The sequence below is a fragment of the Eurypyga helias genome, unplaced genomic scaffold (assembly GCF_000690775.1).
Source record: "Eurypyga helias isolate BGI_N326 unplaced genomic scaffold, ASM69077v1 scaffold12584, whole genome shotgun sequence".
Taxonomy (NCBI): domain Eukaryota; kingdom Metazoa; phylum Chordata; class Aves; order Eurypygiformes; family Eurypygidae; genus Eurypyga; species Eurypyga helias.
In genome coordinates this window covers 17,618-37,342 of record NW_010248263.1, presented here as the reverse complement: position 1 = coordinate 37,342, position 19,725 = coordinate 17,618, and the positions used below count along the sequence as shown (strand labels likewise).

Sequence of the window (19,725 nt, the reverse complement as noted above, 5' to 3'; positions counted from 1 at the left end):
CGTACCACCTAGCCCTGTGTGGACGCCTTGTTCACCCTCCCAATACCTCAGATGTCATTAAATGTGTACAAGTGCCTGCTTGAAACGTTCCCTAGAAGCAATTCTGCCTTCAGAAATATTACCTTGCCAGCATGCTTTGCTCAAAAGGAAGGAGTATCTAATTAGTGCACGGTAACTCTAGTTGGCAGCACAAAGGTGTACTTTACCAAAATCCAGTGTCGGAGCTCAGAGGATTTTGCACCAGCACACAACTGGGTGCGTCCTATCTTTTAAGACACCCGTAAATCCTTCCAGAAAGACTTTACTAGAACACGATGGAAGACAGCAGCTATTTTCTCGTGGTACGGCTTCTGAAACTGGACAGAAACACCACCGTGTGAAATCACCTCCCAAGTTAAGACAAACACTGCATCTAAGAGTCAATATTTATTTGATTAATAACTTACAAAATTTAAGATTTAATTTATGTAAGGAGAGCTAATTTATTAAACATTTTACAGATTATTTTGTTCACAATGTAATACATCAAGATCTCGACAGTATTAAAATAATACTTGGCACAGTTATAAATAAAGAATATACAAAAAAATCCATAGCTTAAAATGTAGTGATGCTGTTTTACACATTAATTGGAAAAAAAAAGATAACCCAATCTGGTGGACATCAAAGAATACAGAAACCTGCAAAGAAACAGCACATGTTTAGGGCCAAGACAAAATTCCCATTTATTCTACCTACGTCAGATTCAGTTGGTCTGATCTGCTCTTGGTCTGGATCAGCTTTGTTAAGTTTCAGAAGCAATGCAGTTTTGGTTCAACAAGTGGATTTTAAGTTTGATAACTTGACAGAAAAATGCTGCATCGTTGGCTCCCCCCTGCTTGACTTTGTGATTTCACATCAAACGATTCGCTGTTACTCAAGACAAGTTACATTTTGCACTGGAAACTTCACATATCCCCAACCCGCGTATGCAAGTTAATTTTCACATCTACCTGCTCTTGCTCAAACTCTGCAGGTCTCAACAAAACCGTCACCGGAGAGCTGTCAACAAGTAAATAGCGCAGAACTCGCTACATACCGCCACAGATCACCTCTTCCCTGCGAAGGTTTTTGACGTGGAACTGCATGACACAATTCGTGGCAGTTAATGCTACTGGGCAACTAAAACCAAAACTTGTATCACGTACGGAACTGCTCTTCTGGTGCAAGGCGACGTTTAACAAAGTGGACTGAAGTTCTTCAAGTCAACCGACCCCCAGCAGAAATGTGAAAAAACAAATCACGAACAACTAAGCAGAACATTTCTGGTGATTAAAATAAACGACATCGTGAAGTCTCCATGCTTTTTTCTGATGAGAAAAAACTGTGAGTAACCGACATCAACAGTTTTCACTGAAACAGCGTGTCTTCGTTAGGACTACAAATTTTGTCTGACAAAAACAGCAAGAAGGTTCTTGCCACTCCCACACCCAAACCTCGCCCATTAAAACTGTGTCCAAGACGATGTTGATTTTTCCAGTATTAAACGTTCGAGTACTCTAATGCTGCACTTCTGTAAATCCTGATATCTGGTACTTGCAGACTAAGTGTGTGTCTTGAGATCAACGAACAACTACAGAAGAAATGTTTACTTGCAAATACTGAACATCAACTATTTACAGTTTCACTGCTCCTCTTACTAAGGCAAGGGCCGGGAATACCACTAGATTGCTTTATTACCTGTAATCTGCATATTACAGAAAACGCTAATTTTGCCAAGCATCAAACATGCAGTGAATTTGCAGGGCATAATGCCTATTAACAGCAATATTGAACATCACTAAAAGCTCATTAGATATCTTCCTACACTTCTTTTTGGTTGAATAAAATGAAAATGAGCAGCTTTAAATACACTAAACACACACTCACAGAGAGAAAACTATTTGATAAATTATTTATATACAGATACACATTCTTTACACTGGTCTCAGACATCTGCTTTCAGGTCCCTCCCCAAACTCCCCTCACAGGTTTCTCGAACCACTGGGTTGCTACAGCACTTAGAAGAGAACTAACCTGATTCTCAGTCTCTCTGTAAACAATAGTTAAGGAAGCAGTGAACAATTCACTATGAGTATACGAAAACACCATAACAAAAAAATCAGTGCATCACATTCAAGAAAAGCCCCTGTGGAATGCAATTTCAGATCATTCCTTACCTTCCAAACGTATCTGTAGCATGAGAACTTAAAAAAAAAAAAAGAAACGGAGGGTGATTTCCATATGCCACTACACCGCCGCCTTCAGAACGCTGCGTTAGGTTTTCTGTGCGCGCGTGCTACTGTCGGGGTTTTTCACGCTGCTGTTTTGAAATTTCCGTTTCTGTTACTTTACATCCAAACAAAATAAGCATTTCAGGCAACTGTGGGTTCTTCTTCCGCAGTTGCATTCGATTTCAAACTATCTCATCTTTCGATAACTGAGGTTTCAACTGTCACATCTGCGGTCTCCCCCAAGCAATTTCTCTTTCAACGTGTCTCCAACGACACTACACTGTACCAGGACCAGACCTGGCAGCAAAACCTCGCTACTTTGCAAGTTGCTTATAAAATTACTTCAAAGATAATGAACCTTTTTCACTTTTTTCCTGAACATTATATACTGTAATCTAGTTTCACAGGTGTGTCACCCATTTAAGAGGGGCTTTAACTTCAAGAGAAGAGCTTTCCTTACTGGCACCACTGTTTATGTCAGGCTGTGTAACCTTAGAACAGGGTGATCACAAGTACTTAGTTGTACCACTAACTAGTGGCAATCACCAAAAAAAAGTGGGCAACGTATTTTTCTCTCAACGTTACCCGACGTGCCCTACTGCTATAACTTAACACGCTTAATCCCACCATGTGATGTTCATAGCAGTACTGAAAAGCACAATTTCCAATGTACATCGTACTACAGAAAATCTGTATTAAAAAGATCACATTATAGGAACTACAACACAGCGATCAGTGAACTGCATCATGAAATTTACTTTTATATGCTAGAACCTTGTTTTGGTGTAATTAATTGATCTTGGGAAATAATTTTTTCTGCTCAGCACAATGTAACTACTTATGTCAATACTTCAATAATCTCATGCTCCATTGTGAAAGACCTTAAATAAAAAACCCAACAACAAATACTGTGAATATGCTGTCGTGAATAATTCTCATGTTAAGAACTGTTAAAATCCCTTTTTGATCTTCCTCCTCTTCCTTATCGGGTTTGGCAGTTTATTCTGTCCATTTTTACTTTTGTTAATAAAATTCTGATGAAGAGAAGGTACCTTAAGATTCATCATCAGCCCTACACATAGCATGCTACTCTTCAAGGGATGCGTATTCGAGAGAGAGAGAAAATTTTTCAGGCACCACTCAGATATGATATGCTCGCAGGATGAAGGTGGTGCTACACTAGCTGGTAGCCTGATCCTGAAGTTTGGTCGTATTCTATTGTGTACTGCCTTGTCCAGTCCACAATAACAGGCCGAAAAAGACCACAGCATCTGAATTCAAAGAAGTCTATAATGTTCCTTATACATCCATGGCTAAAAACAAAACAAAACCACATGTTAGTAAGCAATATCACAGGTCATCTAACAAAGTACAACTTTTTTTGTCTACCTACAAATTCAATTCTTCACCCTTGAAGTTCCCAACTGTAGAAAGCAAATTCAATTAAGAATTATCTTAGTGCTTGCTGAGGGGCAAGTTCTGAAAGAAGTGGCCACCAGACTGGTGAATAAGAACCTTGGACAGAACCAAGACATAACTTTCCTCCACTGTTGAGCACAACCGTATGAAGAAACATAACATGTTACTGGCAGTGCACCATCACAGAATCACAGTGTCTTTTTGGTTGGAAAAGACCATTAAGATAATCAGGTCCAACCACTTACCTGACACTGCTAATACCACCACTAAACCATATCCCTAAGCACCTCGTCCACACATCTCTCAAATCCCTCCAGGGATGGCAACTCCACCACATCCCTGGGCAGCCCACTCCAATGCCTGACAACCCCTTCAGTGAAGACATTTTTCCTAATATCTAATCTAAACCTCCCCAGCACAACTTGAGGTCATTTCCTCTTGTCCCGTCACTCGGGAGAAGAGACCCACACACCTCTCTGCAACCTCCTTTCAGGTAGCCGCAGAGAGCAATAAAATCTTCCCTGAACCTCCTCTTCTCCAGGCTAAACAACCAGAGTTCCCTCAGTCGCTCCTCACAGGACTTGTGCTCCATCCGTTGCCCTTCTCTGGACACACTCCAGCACCTCAGTGTCTTTCTTTTAGTGAAGGGCCCAAAACTGAACACAGGATTCGCAGTGCGGCCTCACCAGTGCCCAGTAGAGGGGACAATCACTGCCCTAGTCCTGCTGGCCACATTGCTCCTGATGCAGGCCAGGATGCCACTGGCCACCTTGGCCACCTGGGCACACTGCTGGCTCATATACATCTGGTTGTTGACCAACACCCCCAGGTCCTTTTCTGCTGAGCAGCTTTCCAGCCACTCGTCCCCAGGCCTGTGGCGCTGCAGGGGTTGTTGTGGCCCAAGCATAAGACTCAAAACACTGCATCCCAATGTGTACTGCCTTGCCAAGTAGCGTAGCATGGTCATCCAGATCCCTTTCTAAGAGGAAAGTTGCATTGTATAGATGGATGCAAGACAAAACAGTATGAAGTCAATGTCTTCCCAGAATAATTTCCATTTTTATTAATATCTATTTCTGTCATACATAGTGGTTCACCAGTTGCAGGCCTAAGATAAATTAAGTCCCTAGATAACACAAAATTAAGAAGGCATTATCTGAATTAAATGAACTATTCAGATGGTTTCCGCTGCTGAGTCAATTGTCAAATATTTAGGATACCTACATCAAAATTCCAGCATGTTGGGGTTTTTAACTGAAGTACACATGGGCTAAATAGATGACGGTTTTCTGGAAGAGAAGCTCGTTACAATATATGCAAGAGCAGGTCTAAGCAATGAGATGACAGCTACTTGCTGTCGATGCTGCAACTGACAGGTGTGCAAGTCAGTTATTTTAGACAACTGGTGCTATTTTCAGGTGTAATTTTTATAATAGCAGCTATTTCAGTGAAAATGATTTCTGAATGTGACATTAATTTGGAGATAAAACCAGTATTTTTTACCTATCTCGTACACCACCCTGTGTTCTTCAGGCAAAATAATTATCTGGTTTTGTTACAACTGTAAGCTGTAGGAACACTGAAACCATGCAGAGATGCCTGTCTGCTTCTCACTGGAAGTTTTGTATGGAGAGATATTAAAAAACAATCACACACTTATCTTTCCTAGCCAAAAAAACCAAACCACAACAATAACCCCTACCTCCTGTTGCCCTGGGTGTCACCTGAAAGAGCAGCAGCTCCCACAGGAGACACAGCATGTACAGCAGGATGAGACATATTTCTGTCTTTTCCCTGATCCTTTTGAACGTGCCCTCAACTCACCAAAATACCAGCCTCAGGACTTCATTTATTTCCTGCTTCGGCTCCACAAGCTGCTCCATGCTGCCATATTCCCATCCCAGTGCTATTTCATCCCTGAGCCTCCCTCGTTCAGCTTACACCCTCATCGCTACAGAAACCAGAATCCCAACCTACCCTTTACATACTGGCCCCCCAAAGACCATGTCTCGGTTCCTGGGATGCCCCGCTCACTTCCCCAAAACCAGCTTTGCCCATCCTCTTCCTCCTGAGCCAGAAAGAAGTGATGCCTCTTTTCTTACGGTAACGAGAGCAAGGGGAGCTACTGCACACAGCACATTGAACAGCACATGAAACATCAGTCAGGAGAAAGTGCCTGCTGTGGAAGTGAAGATCCAGGTCAACACTGAGACCATGCCATAAGCAACTACCTCTGGTCTGGGCATCTGACTTATAAAGAGGATATTTATTTCCCCATAAACCCTACAGCATAATACGACCACTGCAGGAAAGCATTCTTTTCTGTGTTTATGCATCCCTGTCTAGAGTCACTTGAAAACATTTCCCACTTCCTTTAACTGGATAGAATGTGTTACTGCAAAAATAGCTGACAGGTTCAGCATTCCAAGTAGTGAAAATATTCTAAAAGTATTTACCCATGTTCTGTTTCAACAGGCTGCCCAATTCAAACATATGCAAGGGTACACAAGGAAGAAATACATTTACACTTCAAAACTTACTTGAATGGGCTTTCAATAGATGTGGTTGTGACTTTAAAGTGCTTGTATCTTCTTGCATTCATTCTTTCATTTGTCGTGATACCCAAGCAAGATATCTGACAACAGGAAACAGAATAAGCAATTTAGCTCATGTAAAAACATGCGAAACAAGCCCTGTGTGAACCAGACTGAAAAAGGAGGACCACATTTACTGTTTTATGTTCTTTCTTTTGAAGAAGGAATTTTTGTCTGAGGAAATTGTGAGGTCCCAACATAAGCCACCATACAACAGCTGTACCAGACTCTGCACATGGTTTGATTTTGAAAGTGATCAGAGAGAAATCATGACCACTGAATAAACTGTGACTTCTTACTTCATAAGAAAGAGATGCCTTTACTGCTACTGTAAATAACATTCAGAAATTACTTTACACAGCATATGAACAACTTTCTTTTCCTCCTGACATTCTGGTTATAGCTCCAATAATATATTTTTTCGTCATTTATAGATTTGTTGCAGTAACGTAACTTTTCCGTTTGCAAGACAAAAAGGTGACCAGAAAAAAGGTGGGGGGTTTTGTTGTTGCTTGTGTTTCTTCCTTTTTACAGAATCATTTTGCCCAAAGGCTATGATGTTCTGTAACAGCTTTCCTACTACATCAGTCTAAAAGGTTATCTTACGTAAAACAGGTTACATCATGTTACAGTAAACTCCAAAATGTGAGAACTCCCTTCGCAGCCTTATACTATAGGAAGAGAAAATCTCCTAATTCCTAGTGAAATACAGAAAGTCATTGCTGCTGCATGTTACATAAGCAAGAACATTTAAAAAGTTAAGTTTGGGGCCATCTTGCCTCATTTGGATGTACTCACTATCTCAAGGATTTTCTTCACCTCCATGAAACCCCATGAAGTCTCATGTCTGTGTATACAGACAGGCTCTCAATGGCCAACTTTTGATGTAAGAAGTAAAGGTCTCAAAATCTTCTTCTAAGATATTAGGTAGTATTTTGACAATAACTGGCCAGTTCAAGAAGAACAGAAGTCTAAACTTTATGATGGAGAGGGAAAAATAAAGCAGCAAGAGTAGGGGCTGCGCAGTTACAAATCAAAAGCTGCAATTCAAAGAACATCTTTATCGATTTCATCATTATGACAAATTCCAAAGAGATTTGCCAAGAGAAGTTTTACATTTTCTATGTGTAAAACTCCTAGGGAATTTAGTAATATGATGGTGTGTTTAGTTTTAATTTTTCCAGGATTATTAGAGAAGTCAAATGCTAGAATTACTTTGCTTAATTACACTAATGATACAAAATACTACAAGATGTACTGTTCCAAGTGGCATCATTCAAAGATTCGTCTGTACACAGATCGTATTAACAGGAAGCCTCAATGGGGGACTTATGAATCACGATGTAAGTACGACAGAAGTCTCCCCAGAAAGTTACATGGTTATTCTGCTAGAAGTCTGGTGGGTAAGGCTGCTTTGAAAGCCACCTGAAACTCACTTCTGCTGCTTTGTCTTGGGCAGGGAAGATCTCTAAAACACTGAATGGTTCTTGCTCATACATGTAAGATTTTGAAATTTATATATGTTGTAAATGATACTGCTGTAGAGAAAAGACAACAAAACTTCAATTCACTGAAAAGTTTTACCAAAGCCTGAGAGGATTTTCTTTATTTCCAGGATCTCTGGAAAGACTAAATCAGTGTCTCACAGTTCATTAACGACAAGTCATACCGAAAATGTTTCAAGGCATACTTAAAAGCTTTCGGTATGACTTGTCTTTCCTTAAAAAGGATAAAGCAAATATTGGGTTTGGTCAGTTTACAGTACAGTAATGTGACCTCAAACCATACTGAAGCAGTGTAAGAAATTAATCCATCTCCTTTGAAGTTACCACCCTGTTTCTGCTAATGACACACTGCATTATTCCAAGTCCGACCCACAGATCTTATCCTGTATTAGTCTTTATTGCCTTTCCCTGGTCTGTTTTGCCTTTTTGTCATCCTGAGAATAGAAAGCAGGAGGTAAGCATTTTAATCTCTTTGAAAAAAAAGCGCAAGTGAATGACACCTAATATCCAGAGACAACAGATGCCCTTCTCCTCCAGCTGGCTGAGAGACTGAACACTTGGTCATGCATAATGAACATTAAAATCTAAATGACAGAACTATCTGACATTCTTCTGTCACTCCCAAGCCTCAGCATTACAACAGACGTGCCCTTCCATACCTGGTACATCTGACACATGAGTAACACAGCCACCCACATGAAGTGAAAAACACTGTTTAGAAACATCCAAAACATCCAGGGAGAACAGGTAGCAATCTGTGTAATGTAGGTCCAAAATCCATCCTTCGCATAACTTGTCTCACAGTGGAAACCCCAGTCTAGAGAAAAAAACAAAGTGTCAAAAACCATACAGAAGATTTAAGATATGTTTACTGTGCACCGACATAATGCCCACATTAGAATTTATTAAATTAAATAAGATAATGACAATGTGCTAAAATAGTTTTACTTGCCCTCTCTTCCTTTCCCAACTCCCTGACTACATGACACATACTTGGCTGTGATGAGGAAAAACATCTAGTACAAGACAAACATCATCCTCTGACTTAAAATACCCCATACAGTCGATTATTAATATGCAGTTCAATTCCAGAATAAAAATATCCAAAACTCCTATAAGGCAGAAACCTGTAAAAATCCACACCAAGAGATAAACAAAGTATTTAAAATCAATTTTTAAAAAGCTCAAAAAACACATTTACTCACAAGAGATACATCCATAAATCATCCAGCAGATCATAAAAAGTAGGAAGAACAGGTATCCCATGAAATAGCGATGGTTCCCTGCTCCTGAAGTTGCCCAACAACAGAGACCAAATTACAACACGTTCAGAAGAAAGACAGCACTACACCACAAAGTGTAATTCCTTGCTCGGGAGTACTGCTTGTTACTGCATACAGAAACATTACTCTCCAATATTAAGCCAGTGTGACTCTGACACAGTGAAATTAACTGGGTTTACTTATTTTTGTTTGTTTTTTTTTTTTTCTATTTCTCAGACAACAAAGCTGTCTTTATTTTTTTCCAATTTATGTCACATTATAGCCACCATTCAGAGAAATGCATTTCATTTGTAACCTCTTTCATGAGCTAATAACATTATTGACAGACAGTGTTTAGAGCAATGTTGGCGACGGCTGGTTGCAGAGTCCTGAACAGCCAGGAATTACACATCAATAAGTTTTTTTTAAAATTCCATTTAAAAATTGTCAGACTCCCGAGTTCACTTTCTTAAGAGAAACTTAAGCATGAATAAATATACAACCTCCCTTGATAATAAGCTAACTCACAACTTAGGTTTAAACCTGCTTGATGAAGCTAGCTAAAAATAAAATATCTAATAGAGCTTCTACAACAAATACATGTGACTGAAGCGACGAGGCCTAACATCCTGGCTAAAATAATGAATGGGATAAAGCCATTCTGCTTAAGACAGAATTTAAATGCAAGAAAATTCAGTTACTAAAGGATTGATCTATTTTTAACTATAACAGAGCTAAAAAGATGCCTCAATGTATGTCATAATTCTTGAAGTACTTGGCCTTCCTTCTGTTTGTAAAATACGTCCACTGTTGCAACCTTCCAACAGCTCCAGCCTGCAAACTAACCCCACAGAGATGATAACCAGCTACAAACGATTTGGCACAGCAGTTACTTCATTATGTCAAAAGTTTTGCCTGCTAAAACAAGAGCATCCTCTGGAGGCAGAAAATAATCAAGTGCTTTTAGCAAGTGAACTGAAGGACTATATAAATAAGAGATGAGGAAGAATACACATACAACACAAACTAGACTAAACACAAGTCGTTTCCTTGAAAATCAAACAAGTTCCTTCAGACATATGTTGTAACACTGCCTTCAGTCACCTAAGAGCACATGCGAAACAGTGCTGGGAACGTCCCTAAGGTACCCCTTTCATGTGCATTCTAAATTTCAGAACTGTTAAGTTTCATAAAAGACTTTTTTTTTTTTTAAACAAACGTAAATTAAATGGTGACCTAGAGCACCACCTGGGAAGTATCTGATGAGATGCTTCCTTCAGCAGCATCTTCCATGATACTAAACTGAATTCTGCTGAACAGGAAATCTATCTGCATTTGGCAAAAAACATATGTGTAGCATTTAAAGCTACAAATGAGACAGGCACAATCTCAGTCACAGTTTAAAAAAAGCCTTTGGAAAAAGGAAGTGGAGAAACTGCCTTTCCTCTGTATCTTAAGAGCACATTGGGCAAAACACAGCACTATTCTCCACAGTTTCAGCCTGGATTGGCAGGAACAGTCAGTTATCCTCCACAGTTACAACAATGCTGTGAGAACTGTTGCTAATTTACATTGTTGTGCTTGTATTATATGCAAGTAATAACATACAACAGAGAGAATCAATTTTTTACTGATGGCGTTACACTGCATGATTTAGAATGTTTGTTCATTTCTTAGTATTTCCTACTTTTAGCTCCTTGGAAAAGAATCTTTAATGGGAGGGGGAAGAAGTGATCTAAACCATGAAATAATTGCTCATATACACAAGACCTACCAAGTTACTGCTATCAGAACTGTAATTCAGCACAACGCCAGCATAACCCCTAAGAGTCTGAAATTTGGCTCTAGCTCCCTTCATACTATTACTCGAAAATAGAATTTGTTGCAAGTCTGCAGTTTGTGTTTGAAACACAACTATAAGTTTAATAAAATCTGCTATTTTTCATTTTGAAAGAGCCAACTGTAACAAAAATCATGAATTCTTGACATTCCATTAAAAAGATGAGTTTAATCACCTTCAGAGAATCGCTCACCGTAATTTTAACCAAAATTTTGTGGGTTATGATTAAAGTAGTTTGCCTCAACTGCCAACTTAATTACTTTTCAAATTGTCTGTACTTTCTGTCAACCTTTTCAGAATGGTAAAAATATGCTCACTCAGTCTCTTTATATGCCAAGTTTTATCCCCAAAGGTCTTTAGAGTATCTGTACACACTCGTACAATATTTCTCAGTCCTATATTTAGTAAAATTCTTATCCTTCTAACACATCCAAAAGAAGATTGCATAAAACATTTCCAAATTCCACCTTTCCAGAAAGGCGTGATTCATGTTTTCCTTTTTGGCAAACATACCATGAATGCTGTTTTAAGAATGGATTCTGTTTTGTAACCCTATCTATGCTCAGAGTCACCACGTACCAATCTGAGACACAGAAAAGCCATATAAGGTCATTCAGACCATCACTCCCTCCAGTTCCAGGCTGGTCCCACAGTGTGATTTCCAATGCTTTTTTCCCCTGCATACTTTCAAGTGTTCTAATATTTATTTTTACCTCCAGTTACCCCAATCTGTACAAGACCACTAGAAGGAGGATTCTCCTTTTCCATTATCATTGTTTTTTTTTTTAAAATTTCCTACATCTATCTCAATCTCATTAATTACATCTTCTCATATTACACTCAAACGAAGGTCTTTCCTCCCCCATCTGTGTTTTATGCTATTGCAGTTACTGATTAAGATACTGGATCTTTCCATCCCCTTGACAAGTATTCCTCAACACTCTTCAAAACCTGAGCCCATGCTCCCCTGCCTGTTTTAATTAGAAGTGTCTTAGTTTTTCATTGTAAAACATCTAAAATATAAATCAAAAGTAGCTCAAGTAATAACAACAGTAGGAAATACAAAGTAGAAGGGAATGATGCAAGTCCATCTTCAATAAGACTTTAGTGATATTCTATTACAATTCAAGCAATAGCCAGCACTGACTATTTTACTCTTAATCATAAGACCAAACCACTGTGACTATCCATTATTATATATATTTGGAAGGACTACAATGAAGCATTCATTGGCTGTCAGCTGTCAATGAACCCAGGTCCTAATTCCTCCCAACAATTTAAGCTACCTCTGGTTGTGTCCTAAAAAAGAAAAACCAACAGTGAAGCAAGCTGCACTCATTCCTAGCTATGAATTCTTCAGTGCTCCCTGCATAATAATGCAGTTTCAAATAACTCTCTCAAAAAGTGTGACAGGGAATAGAACCACTTAGAGACTTTATTTCTGTTCTATATCCGCTCCTTTCACCATCACTGGGGTGAATAAATGACTACATGGGGGGTCAAAAAGAGGAGAATACCTCAATAGAAAGTCATTCTGTATCTAACTGCTATAATCGTACGTTTTTGAATACGTATACTTTCCCATTAAATTACTAAAAATTATTGGTAAAGATGAGAATTTTAATCTTCTGTAATGGGTAACAGCTGCAGAAGTGGTACATGCCTCTGCAGCAGACATTAAAGCAGCAAAGCTGTGCATCTTTTAATTACCAGATGTATGTTAATACAAATATATACACAGGACGCTGAATTAGACACAAACCAATCCTGAGGACATATATATAACAGCCAATGTAAATGAGAATAATGCAGAGAATTGCATATAGAAAAAAAAATTAAGCTCAATATTGAAAATGTTTTTCATTCTACCAAAAGTCCTCAACAGTTTTTCCTCAGGCTTTGGCAGAAACCAAGTCACTTTCACCGTGAAAGGAGAAAAGACAAAACCCCACACAACACCCAGGGTCAATTTCAGAAACTTTGCCCTTCTTCATCTGTTAAAACAACACCTTATTTTAGAAAAATCACTCACCTACACAGTTACCCACCCATGGGCAGTGGTGATCAAACTTCGCTATACATCGATTGCATACACCACAGTGTTTGGACCTCACTGGCTTCCGTATCTGTAACAGTTATTAACATTTGTTTAGAAAAGCAAAAGCCCTAACATAATAGAAAAAAATCCCTCAATTTAAATGCAAGTTGATTTTTCTATTGTTTAAGTTAGAGAACTTCAAACTTGATGCTAATTTTTAAAGCAATCTTAGCTATTAAGCTTAATCTATATACCATTTACCACAAACATCTATACAACCCCACTCAAATTATTTTCACACTATTTTTGTTACATAAAGGATTACTTTTGCCATACAAAGTTCTATCACCTCCAGCTACTGAGCTCTGTATAGCAACCAGATTCGATTCAGCTTTTTAACAATGAAAACACAGAATGAGTTTCCATGATGCTGTCAGTATCACTCATAACTGAGCTCTAACAAACTCTTCCAGTGTATTTTCTAAAAACAGAAATACGACTCAACAAGTGGAACTTGGTGGAATTTAAAATGTTACATTACTTCCAACAATTTTTTAAGTTTATTTTTTCAAATAAATATAATGTAGCAGTAAGAAAAGAACTGATATGAAAGTGTTCCGATAGGCACACATACGTATATACACACACACAAAATTTTTAAGGTGCCACATCTGTAAGTAAGTTTCCAGATTCAATTTGGGGAATATTATGTCCTACATAGGTCAGAGCATTATTGTGATAATTTTTGATAACTGGTAATTTTATATTCATTAGTTAACTTTCTAAACAAAGAATCACATTACGTTTACTACGGTTACTTTTTTTTTTTCCTTAAGCAGTTGCACCACACAGTTTTGCTGTACCAGAGGTGGTGGAATGTCAACTCTGCTTTCCATAAATTGTTAGGTGTATAACCAATCACCTTGGCAGATAGACTGAATACTTGGATTTGACACTGTAAAGTTATTTTCAGTGATTTTTTTTTTTCCTTTCATTGTTGCAGGTTTTTTGTGTACAGATTAATTATTTATTGAAAACACTGCTTAAAGACTGCAAATAAATCCTGTCCTTGAAATTGCATTATTAAGGCCAAAATGGGGTCAGTATAGGAACATCTAACTTTGGCCTAGCATTAAAAGAAAATCAGTGCTGCAACTGATTTAAAAATACACTACCAAGCAGGTACTGCAGAATATACTGAGGTCCAGACTTCCTGTCTCCGCAAGTTCTACTATTGTCTGCAGGAAAAAAAAAAAAAAAAATTAGAATTTGGCATATAAACAAATGCTGGCAACCATTGTAATAGCTGCTTTTCAGAACCAGGGCTGCAAACTCTATTCATTTCAGACTCTGTCTACACACAGGAACAACTTAAATTCAGCTGAAACTGATTTTGAAACTACTTTATTAAGCCAATATGCACATTTCCTCCTAAATTAATTCTAGTTTATACTTATTCCTAGTCTATCTAGGTTTAATTAGTGAAAAAGCAAGCTTATATGAATTTTGATACATCCACAACTGTGATTAGCACCAGTTTGACTAATGTGTTGTTAATTCTATTAAAATTAATGCAGTTGAACTCCCAAACAGGAACATAAACAAAACTAGCCTGCAGGATCAGCCAGCCTAAAAACCAGATCTTCTTTGCAGAGGTATCCCATCAAACACTTTAAATCTCTATTTGCCTCTTTCCTCAGATGTTGAGGCTTCAACAAGAAAACAAGTAATGCAAACCAAACCTCCTCTTACAGATAATGCTACGCTTATGGGTCAAGAAGCAGGTTATCAGCTAATGCATGCCCACACCTCCACACTAAATGATAGCGTTTCTTATTTTGTACACTCCTTCAGCAACCACTTCAGTGATGGAATAGAAGGAACCTATTATTCCATTACACATTTACCAACAAGTTCCAAAATTCAGCCACTGAAATAACGCCACGGAGACTTAAGACATTTGCAACATACGGAAAATAACCCGAAAACATCTTCTGCCGTAACAACCTTCCTTGAACTCAGCATAAATAGCCTAATGACAAATAGATTCATCTACTGCTGCCTTTCACACCACAGATACCTTACTCATCAACGTGGTTTCTAACTGCAGATGCACCAGAATAGTTCTTACAACTATTTTCTCATCATAGCCATGTGATAGTAACTTCCTGATGACCAAAGGTGGGTATCTTGACAGAAGTCGCAGAAGTTTCCCTTCAAAATACAACACTCAATAATTAGTCTAGAAAAATTTATGGAAATTTTTCCTCAAACTAATCAGGGACAGTCAACAGTCCAGGAGTAGTAAATCAGTGCCTTAATGCCTTCTCTGCTGATCTCACGTAAATGAGGGACAATCTTTACAGTTTTTCTACAGTTCTTAACTAAGCTCTGAAAGGTGGACGTATTTGTTTTTCCTTGCTTGTTGCATTTCCTTTTGCTATTGGCCCAGTATTCTTGTCTCTAGCGCTGCAACCCTTCAGATCCCCTCTCCAACCGACCACTGCCAAGCCCTTCCATGTCCCTGCTGCAGCTTGCCATCTTCAGTGCTATACATCCCTTTCTCACTCTTCTCTGCCATCCCTCGCTGCTCTAATATTTCCCATAACAGGATCTGAAATGAGAGGGCCTCCCTCACAACAGTAACTTCTGTAAACTAACCAGCTGAACAGAAAGCAAAAAACCCCAACGTGATTTCAATGCTGCTGGTGTGTTTTTTGACACCTGGGACAATTTCATACAAAACATTTTGGACAATATCAGAAACAGTTCCGCTGATTTCGGTGGGAGCATACGCTACACTACAGACCAATGAAAGGATGCACAGAGGAATGTACATGGTGTGATGCTCAATGCTGGAGTTGAGTATTGCCCACAAGCAAGATCCCAAAGCTCAAGAGAACTGAACAAGAACAGACAAACCACTTCTCAATGTAACTCTCCTTAGAGCTTACTGCAGTAGAGAGAACCAGGAGTACTCAAGTTAGAGCCACATTTCTGTGTTTCATAAACCTTATGTCTATTTCCTGTGCTTTGCAACTACTCGTGTTTGATTGTGAAAACTTAATTTTTCATTTATTATTCCTATACTTCTTTTAAGAGTGACTTGGGTTGTTTTGTAACACAGAAGAAAGGCCACAACATATCGGAAGAAGAAACATCTGAAGTTATTGCTTACTACACGTTTCCAAACATAACTCGGTCATCTGGAATTGAAAGAATTGTTTTGGCTGCTTATTCCAAAGTTCAGTGCTAACTGAACATAAAACATTTGGAGACAAATTATGAAAACATGAGAAAGCAGCACACTGCACGACGGTAAGACACATGCCCTGCCGTGGTTTATGCCCCAGATCAATAGACCGTGGCACAGTTTGGTTAGCTGCAATGTAAGAAATCCAAAACATTCACAGCCACATGCATCTGACGGAAGAAGTTGCATTTTACAACTCCTATCCAGCTCAGCAGGGCTTTTGTAACCACATCTCACTACTTAAGCAGGTAGATCAAATGGGTTGCGTAGCTGTGCAATTTGCTGAATCCAAACCAAAGTGCAGTTACCGACTCTTACGACTTAGTTTAGTCCAGCTGAAGGAAGAGAATTTAGCCAGGAATTTACTGTGGCAATAACGGAAAAGGAATTTGCACAGTAAATCTGCGCATTGCCTAACATAACTCAGTAATGACCTATTGGAGAAAACCAAAATAATTTAAGCTATCACAACCACCTTTTTAAAGGCTGTTAGATTTTCATCTCTACATCAGGCCATAATCCCAAGTGGTCTGATGTCAATCCACAAAGGGGATTTCACAAATGCTGGTGAAGCAGAAGCTCAAAACTCACTTTTGGTGGGATGTGAGCTTCTAGGAAACTTAACCAAAAGGGAAAAAAAAATTATTTTCCTGCTTGTACAATTTTGGCATATTCAATGTTTAGTTTGGCTGCTGAGAGAAATGCACTTTTCTAACTTATTTTAATTAAAGCTAGTAAGTGTGTTATAAATTCTTAGAAAGATATCATTAGATCATGCACATTTTCTCCAGTATTTACACCAAAACAAAAGCCCACCCCAAATTGCCAGGGATTTTGGTTGGTTTAGCCTCAAAATGTCAGTCTAATACTTTTAGACACAAAGGTAAGGAAAATTAGAGGTGCTTAAAAGTCCAGTAAGTTTTTATAGAATCAAATTAATTAACACTTTTCCCACAATGGGCTATTTGTTTCAGAAAGGCAAAACTCAGAAACTTCACATTTACATTTTCAGCCAACCGCTTTTTAAACTTTTTATCCTGAAAATTTAAGATGCAGTTTTATTCTGTTACTCGAAATGACCTGAGTGCACCTTTGGACCAATAAGACCTGAACACTGAATTCCTAAGGTTAAATAAGAAACCTGGAAGACAAAACTTTTAAACATTTTAGATCTTCTGTCACAGAACAATTCATTGAAAGTTCATTTACCGAACAGCAAACTACCCTGACCAGCTGGTGGCAGGGTGCTGAAGAGCAAGTTTGATGTATCTCATGACTTTACCTTTTTCTTTTGTTCTTCCGTGGCTTTGATGATTCCTGGATCAGATTTCCAGGATTTTCCAAAATTGTAGAAAAGTGCAATGCTATTAGCGAGGAATGGAAGATGTATAAAGAAAAAATTGAGATGTGTTCGAAGTCAAGGAATCTAAAGTTTAAAACCAGGTTTCCTCTTGAAAATACCCACTGATAATTCTAAAATAAAATTTAAATAAACTTAATTTTTACAAATGCCCCTGGGTCACTGCCTTCTGAATTAACAAAATTCCACACTGCGATAAGAACCAGCTTGGTATTCAGTACTTTCTATTGCTCAAACTTGAAAACTTCCTTTAAAAATACTGTTCTCCGTGAGGCATTTCTAAAGCACTTACTCTGAAGAATGAATAATGATAGTTCAGTTTTTGTAATTATTTTCCCTTTTAAATAAGTTAAATTCCATTAAATTTATCTTCTTAAAAAGTATTTCCTGTTTTCACAATAAACATTTCAGAGCTCTATTTATAAGATAGTCATTTGAGTGTCTAACTCTTCAGTGGCCTGAAATTCCCGTCGGCTCACAGAAAGGACTTGTTCGAGCCACAGAAGGAACTGTGATGCAACAACGACTGCAGCATGGCATGCACGCCTCAACACCACTTATCTCCCAAGAAAGGTACTGTCTGAAGCCTGGTCTGATTGTAAGGCGATAACCCATATTTTAAATCAATGAAGTTATTTTTAACATACTAATACATCTAATACTTACAAAAACACAGGATTTAGTATTCTCTGGAAGTGTTTATAAATCAATTACCATATAAAGACAGAAAATAACCATTAGTTTTAAAATATATTTCCTGTGTTGAATGACTTGCCATAAAACATGCCTAGTCTTACAACACTTCACATTTCCTCACAGAATTAAAACATTTCTTAGCAACAATGTTGAAAAACCAAATACTCCAGACATGCTTCTTCCACAAAAGCTGGAAGAGTATTTACTCTGAAAAACCTACAAAAGACTTGACCAACCTGAACGGAAGACAGCTGTCAGCTGTCAGTCGTAACTGCAAGGAGATGCCATATTTGACAAAGCTGCAGTGGCAGAAGTCTCTACAGCATTATCCAGGCAAAAAGAACACTTATTACTCAGGCACAAATCACTGCACACCCAAACTGCACTACATTCTGAGTAACTTAGATAAGTATTTCTCTCTACTTCAGTCGTTGTTAAAACTTCTACTGTAATTAAAGTTTAATATATGCAGTTTTGTGACACACGCTATAAGACTTAAAAAGAAGCATTACGTGGCAACTGTATTGAACTGGTACAAAACATTTTAAAAACAACAACAACCACCCACATTTTTTGCATGCTTTGAAAAAAATCTGATTTTGAAGTTAGAACAGATGCTCACATATATTCTACTATATATCTACAATTATATTCTATTCAACTATTCTTGGAAAAAAATGTTTATTGCAGGCATTAAGCAGTATTAAGAAAAAAATTGCATAAACCATTGATAAACAAATCTACGTTGTACAGATACAAGTAAATATTAAATAAAAACCCCAGAATTTCTATAGAACATCTCAAATCCTTCTACACTGATCTAGTGAAGTGAAAGAACCTGAAACACGAACAAATACAAGGCCTCTTTTTGACTTCTGAACTGCTAACAAAGCCTCATTGTCCACGTGAAGTGTATCCCAAAGAATTTTTGTTTGCCTTCTCTTGGAGGGAGGAGTTGGCTGTGAATTTCTAATTAAAAATATTGGCAAGTTAAGTTAAAATTTTAATCATGTACTTTATATAGTAGACTGTTAGTATTAACTCACTAAAGGCTAATTAATCTTTCCTCTAACAAGCTGTTTCCAGCAAGTTTATAATAGGGGAAAAAAACACCAGCTACACTATAACCTGAACACTCTCAATAATTTGATCATTACAGTATCTCAGTAATTTGATACATTACAGATGAGAAGCTGTGACTTCACTATTTATACAATCTAATTTCTTATTTTCCTTGTAAAACTACCTGCTGCCAAGAATAAGCTGGTTCAACTTATTTGTATAGCTAGAGACATATTAAATTTTCTTTAGAACATGAGAAGTATCACGGGGTTTTTGCCACAACAGCAAAACCCGTTTTTTCATTAAAAAGACCTTAATCAGTCATCTGTTACAAACAATAAAGATACAATTGAAAAACAGTGTATGACCCATTCCTAATTACTTTACGTCATGTCTAGACTATTTAAAAAGGTAGGGGGAAAGACAATTTATTTCCTATCCATT

At 37.9% G+C, this 19,725-nt stretch overlaps 1 protein-coding gene across 1 annotated transcript in view; it reads right to left on the bottom strand.

The window, feature by feature from the left end:
* Window positions 1-411: 411 nt before the first annotated feature.
* The window catches only part of ZDHHC17 (zinc finger, DHHC-type containing 17), a 34,906-nt gene continuing 15,592 nt past the window's right edge, over window positions 412-19,725 (bottom strand). Inside the window, exons 6-12 of the mRNA XM_010150995.1 lie at window positions 17,446-17,570; window positions 14,086-14,148; window positions 12,905-12,998; window positions 8,976-9,059; window positions 8,430-8,587; window positions 6,212-6,306; window positions 412-3,565 (exon numbers count right to left, since the gene is read on the bottom strand). Coding sequence (XP_010149297.1) covers window positions 3,427-3,565; window positions 6,212-6,306; window positions 8,430-8,587; window positions 8,976-9,059; window positions 12,905-12,998; window positions 14,086-14,148; window positions 17,446-17,570 — 758 coding nt within the window. The 3' untranslated portion in view covers window positions 412-3,426. The remainder of the gene's footprint in view (window positions 3,566-6,211; window positions 6,307-8,429; window positions 8,588-8,975; window positions 9,060-12,904; window positions 12,999-14,085; window positions 14,149-17,445; window positions 17,571-19,725) is intronic.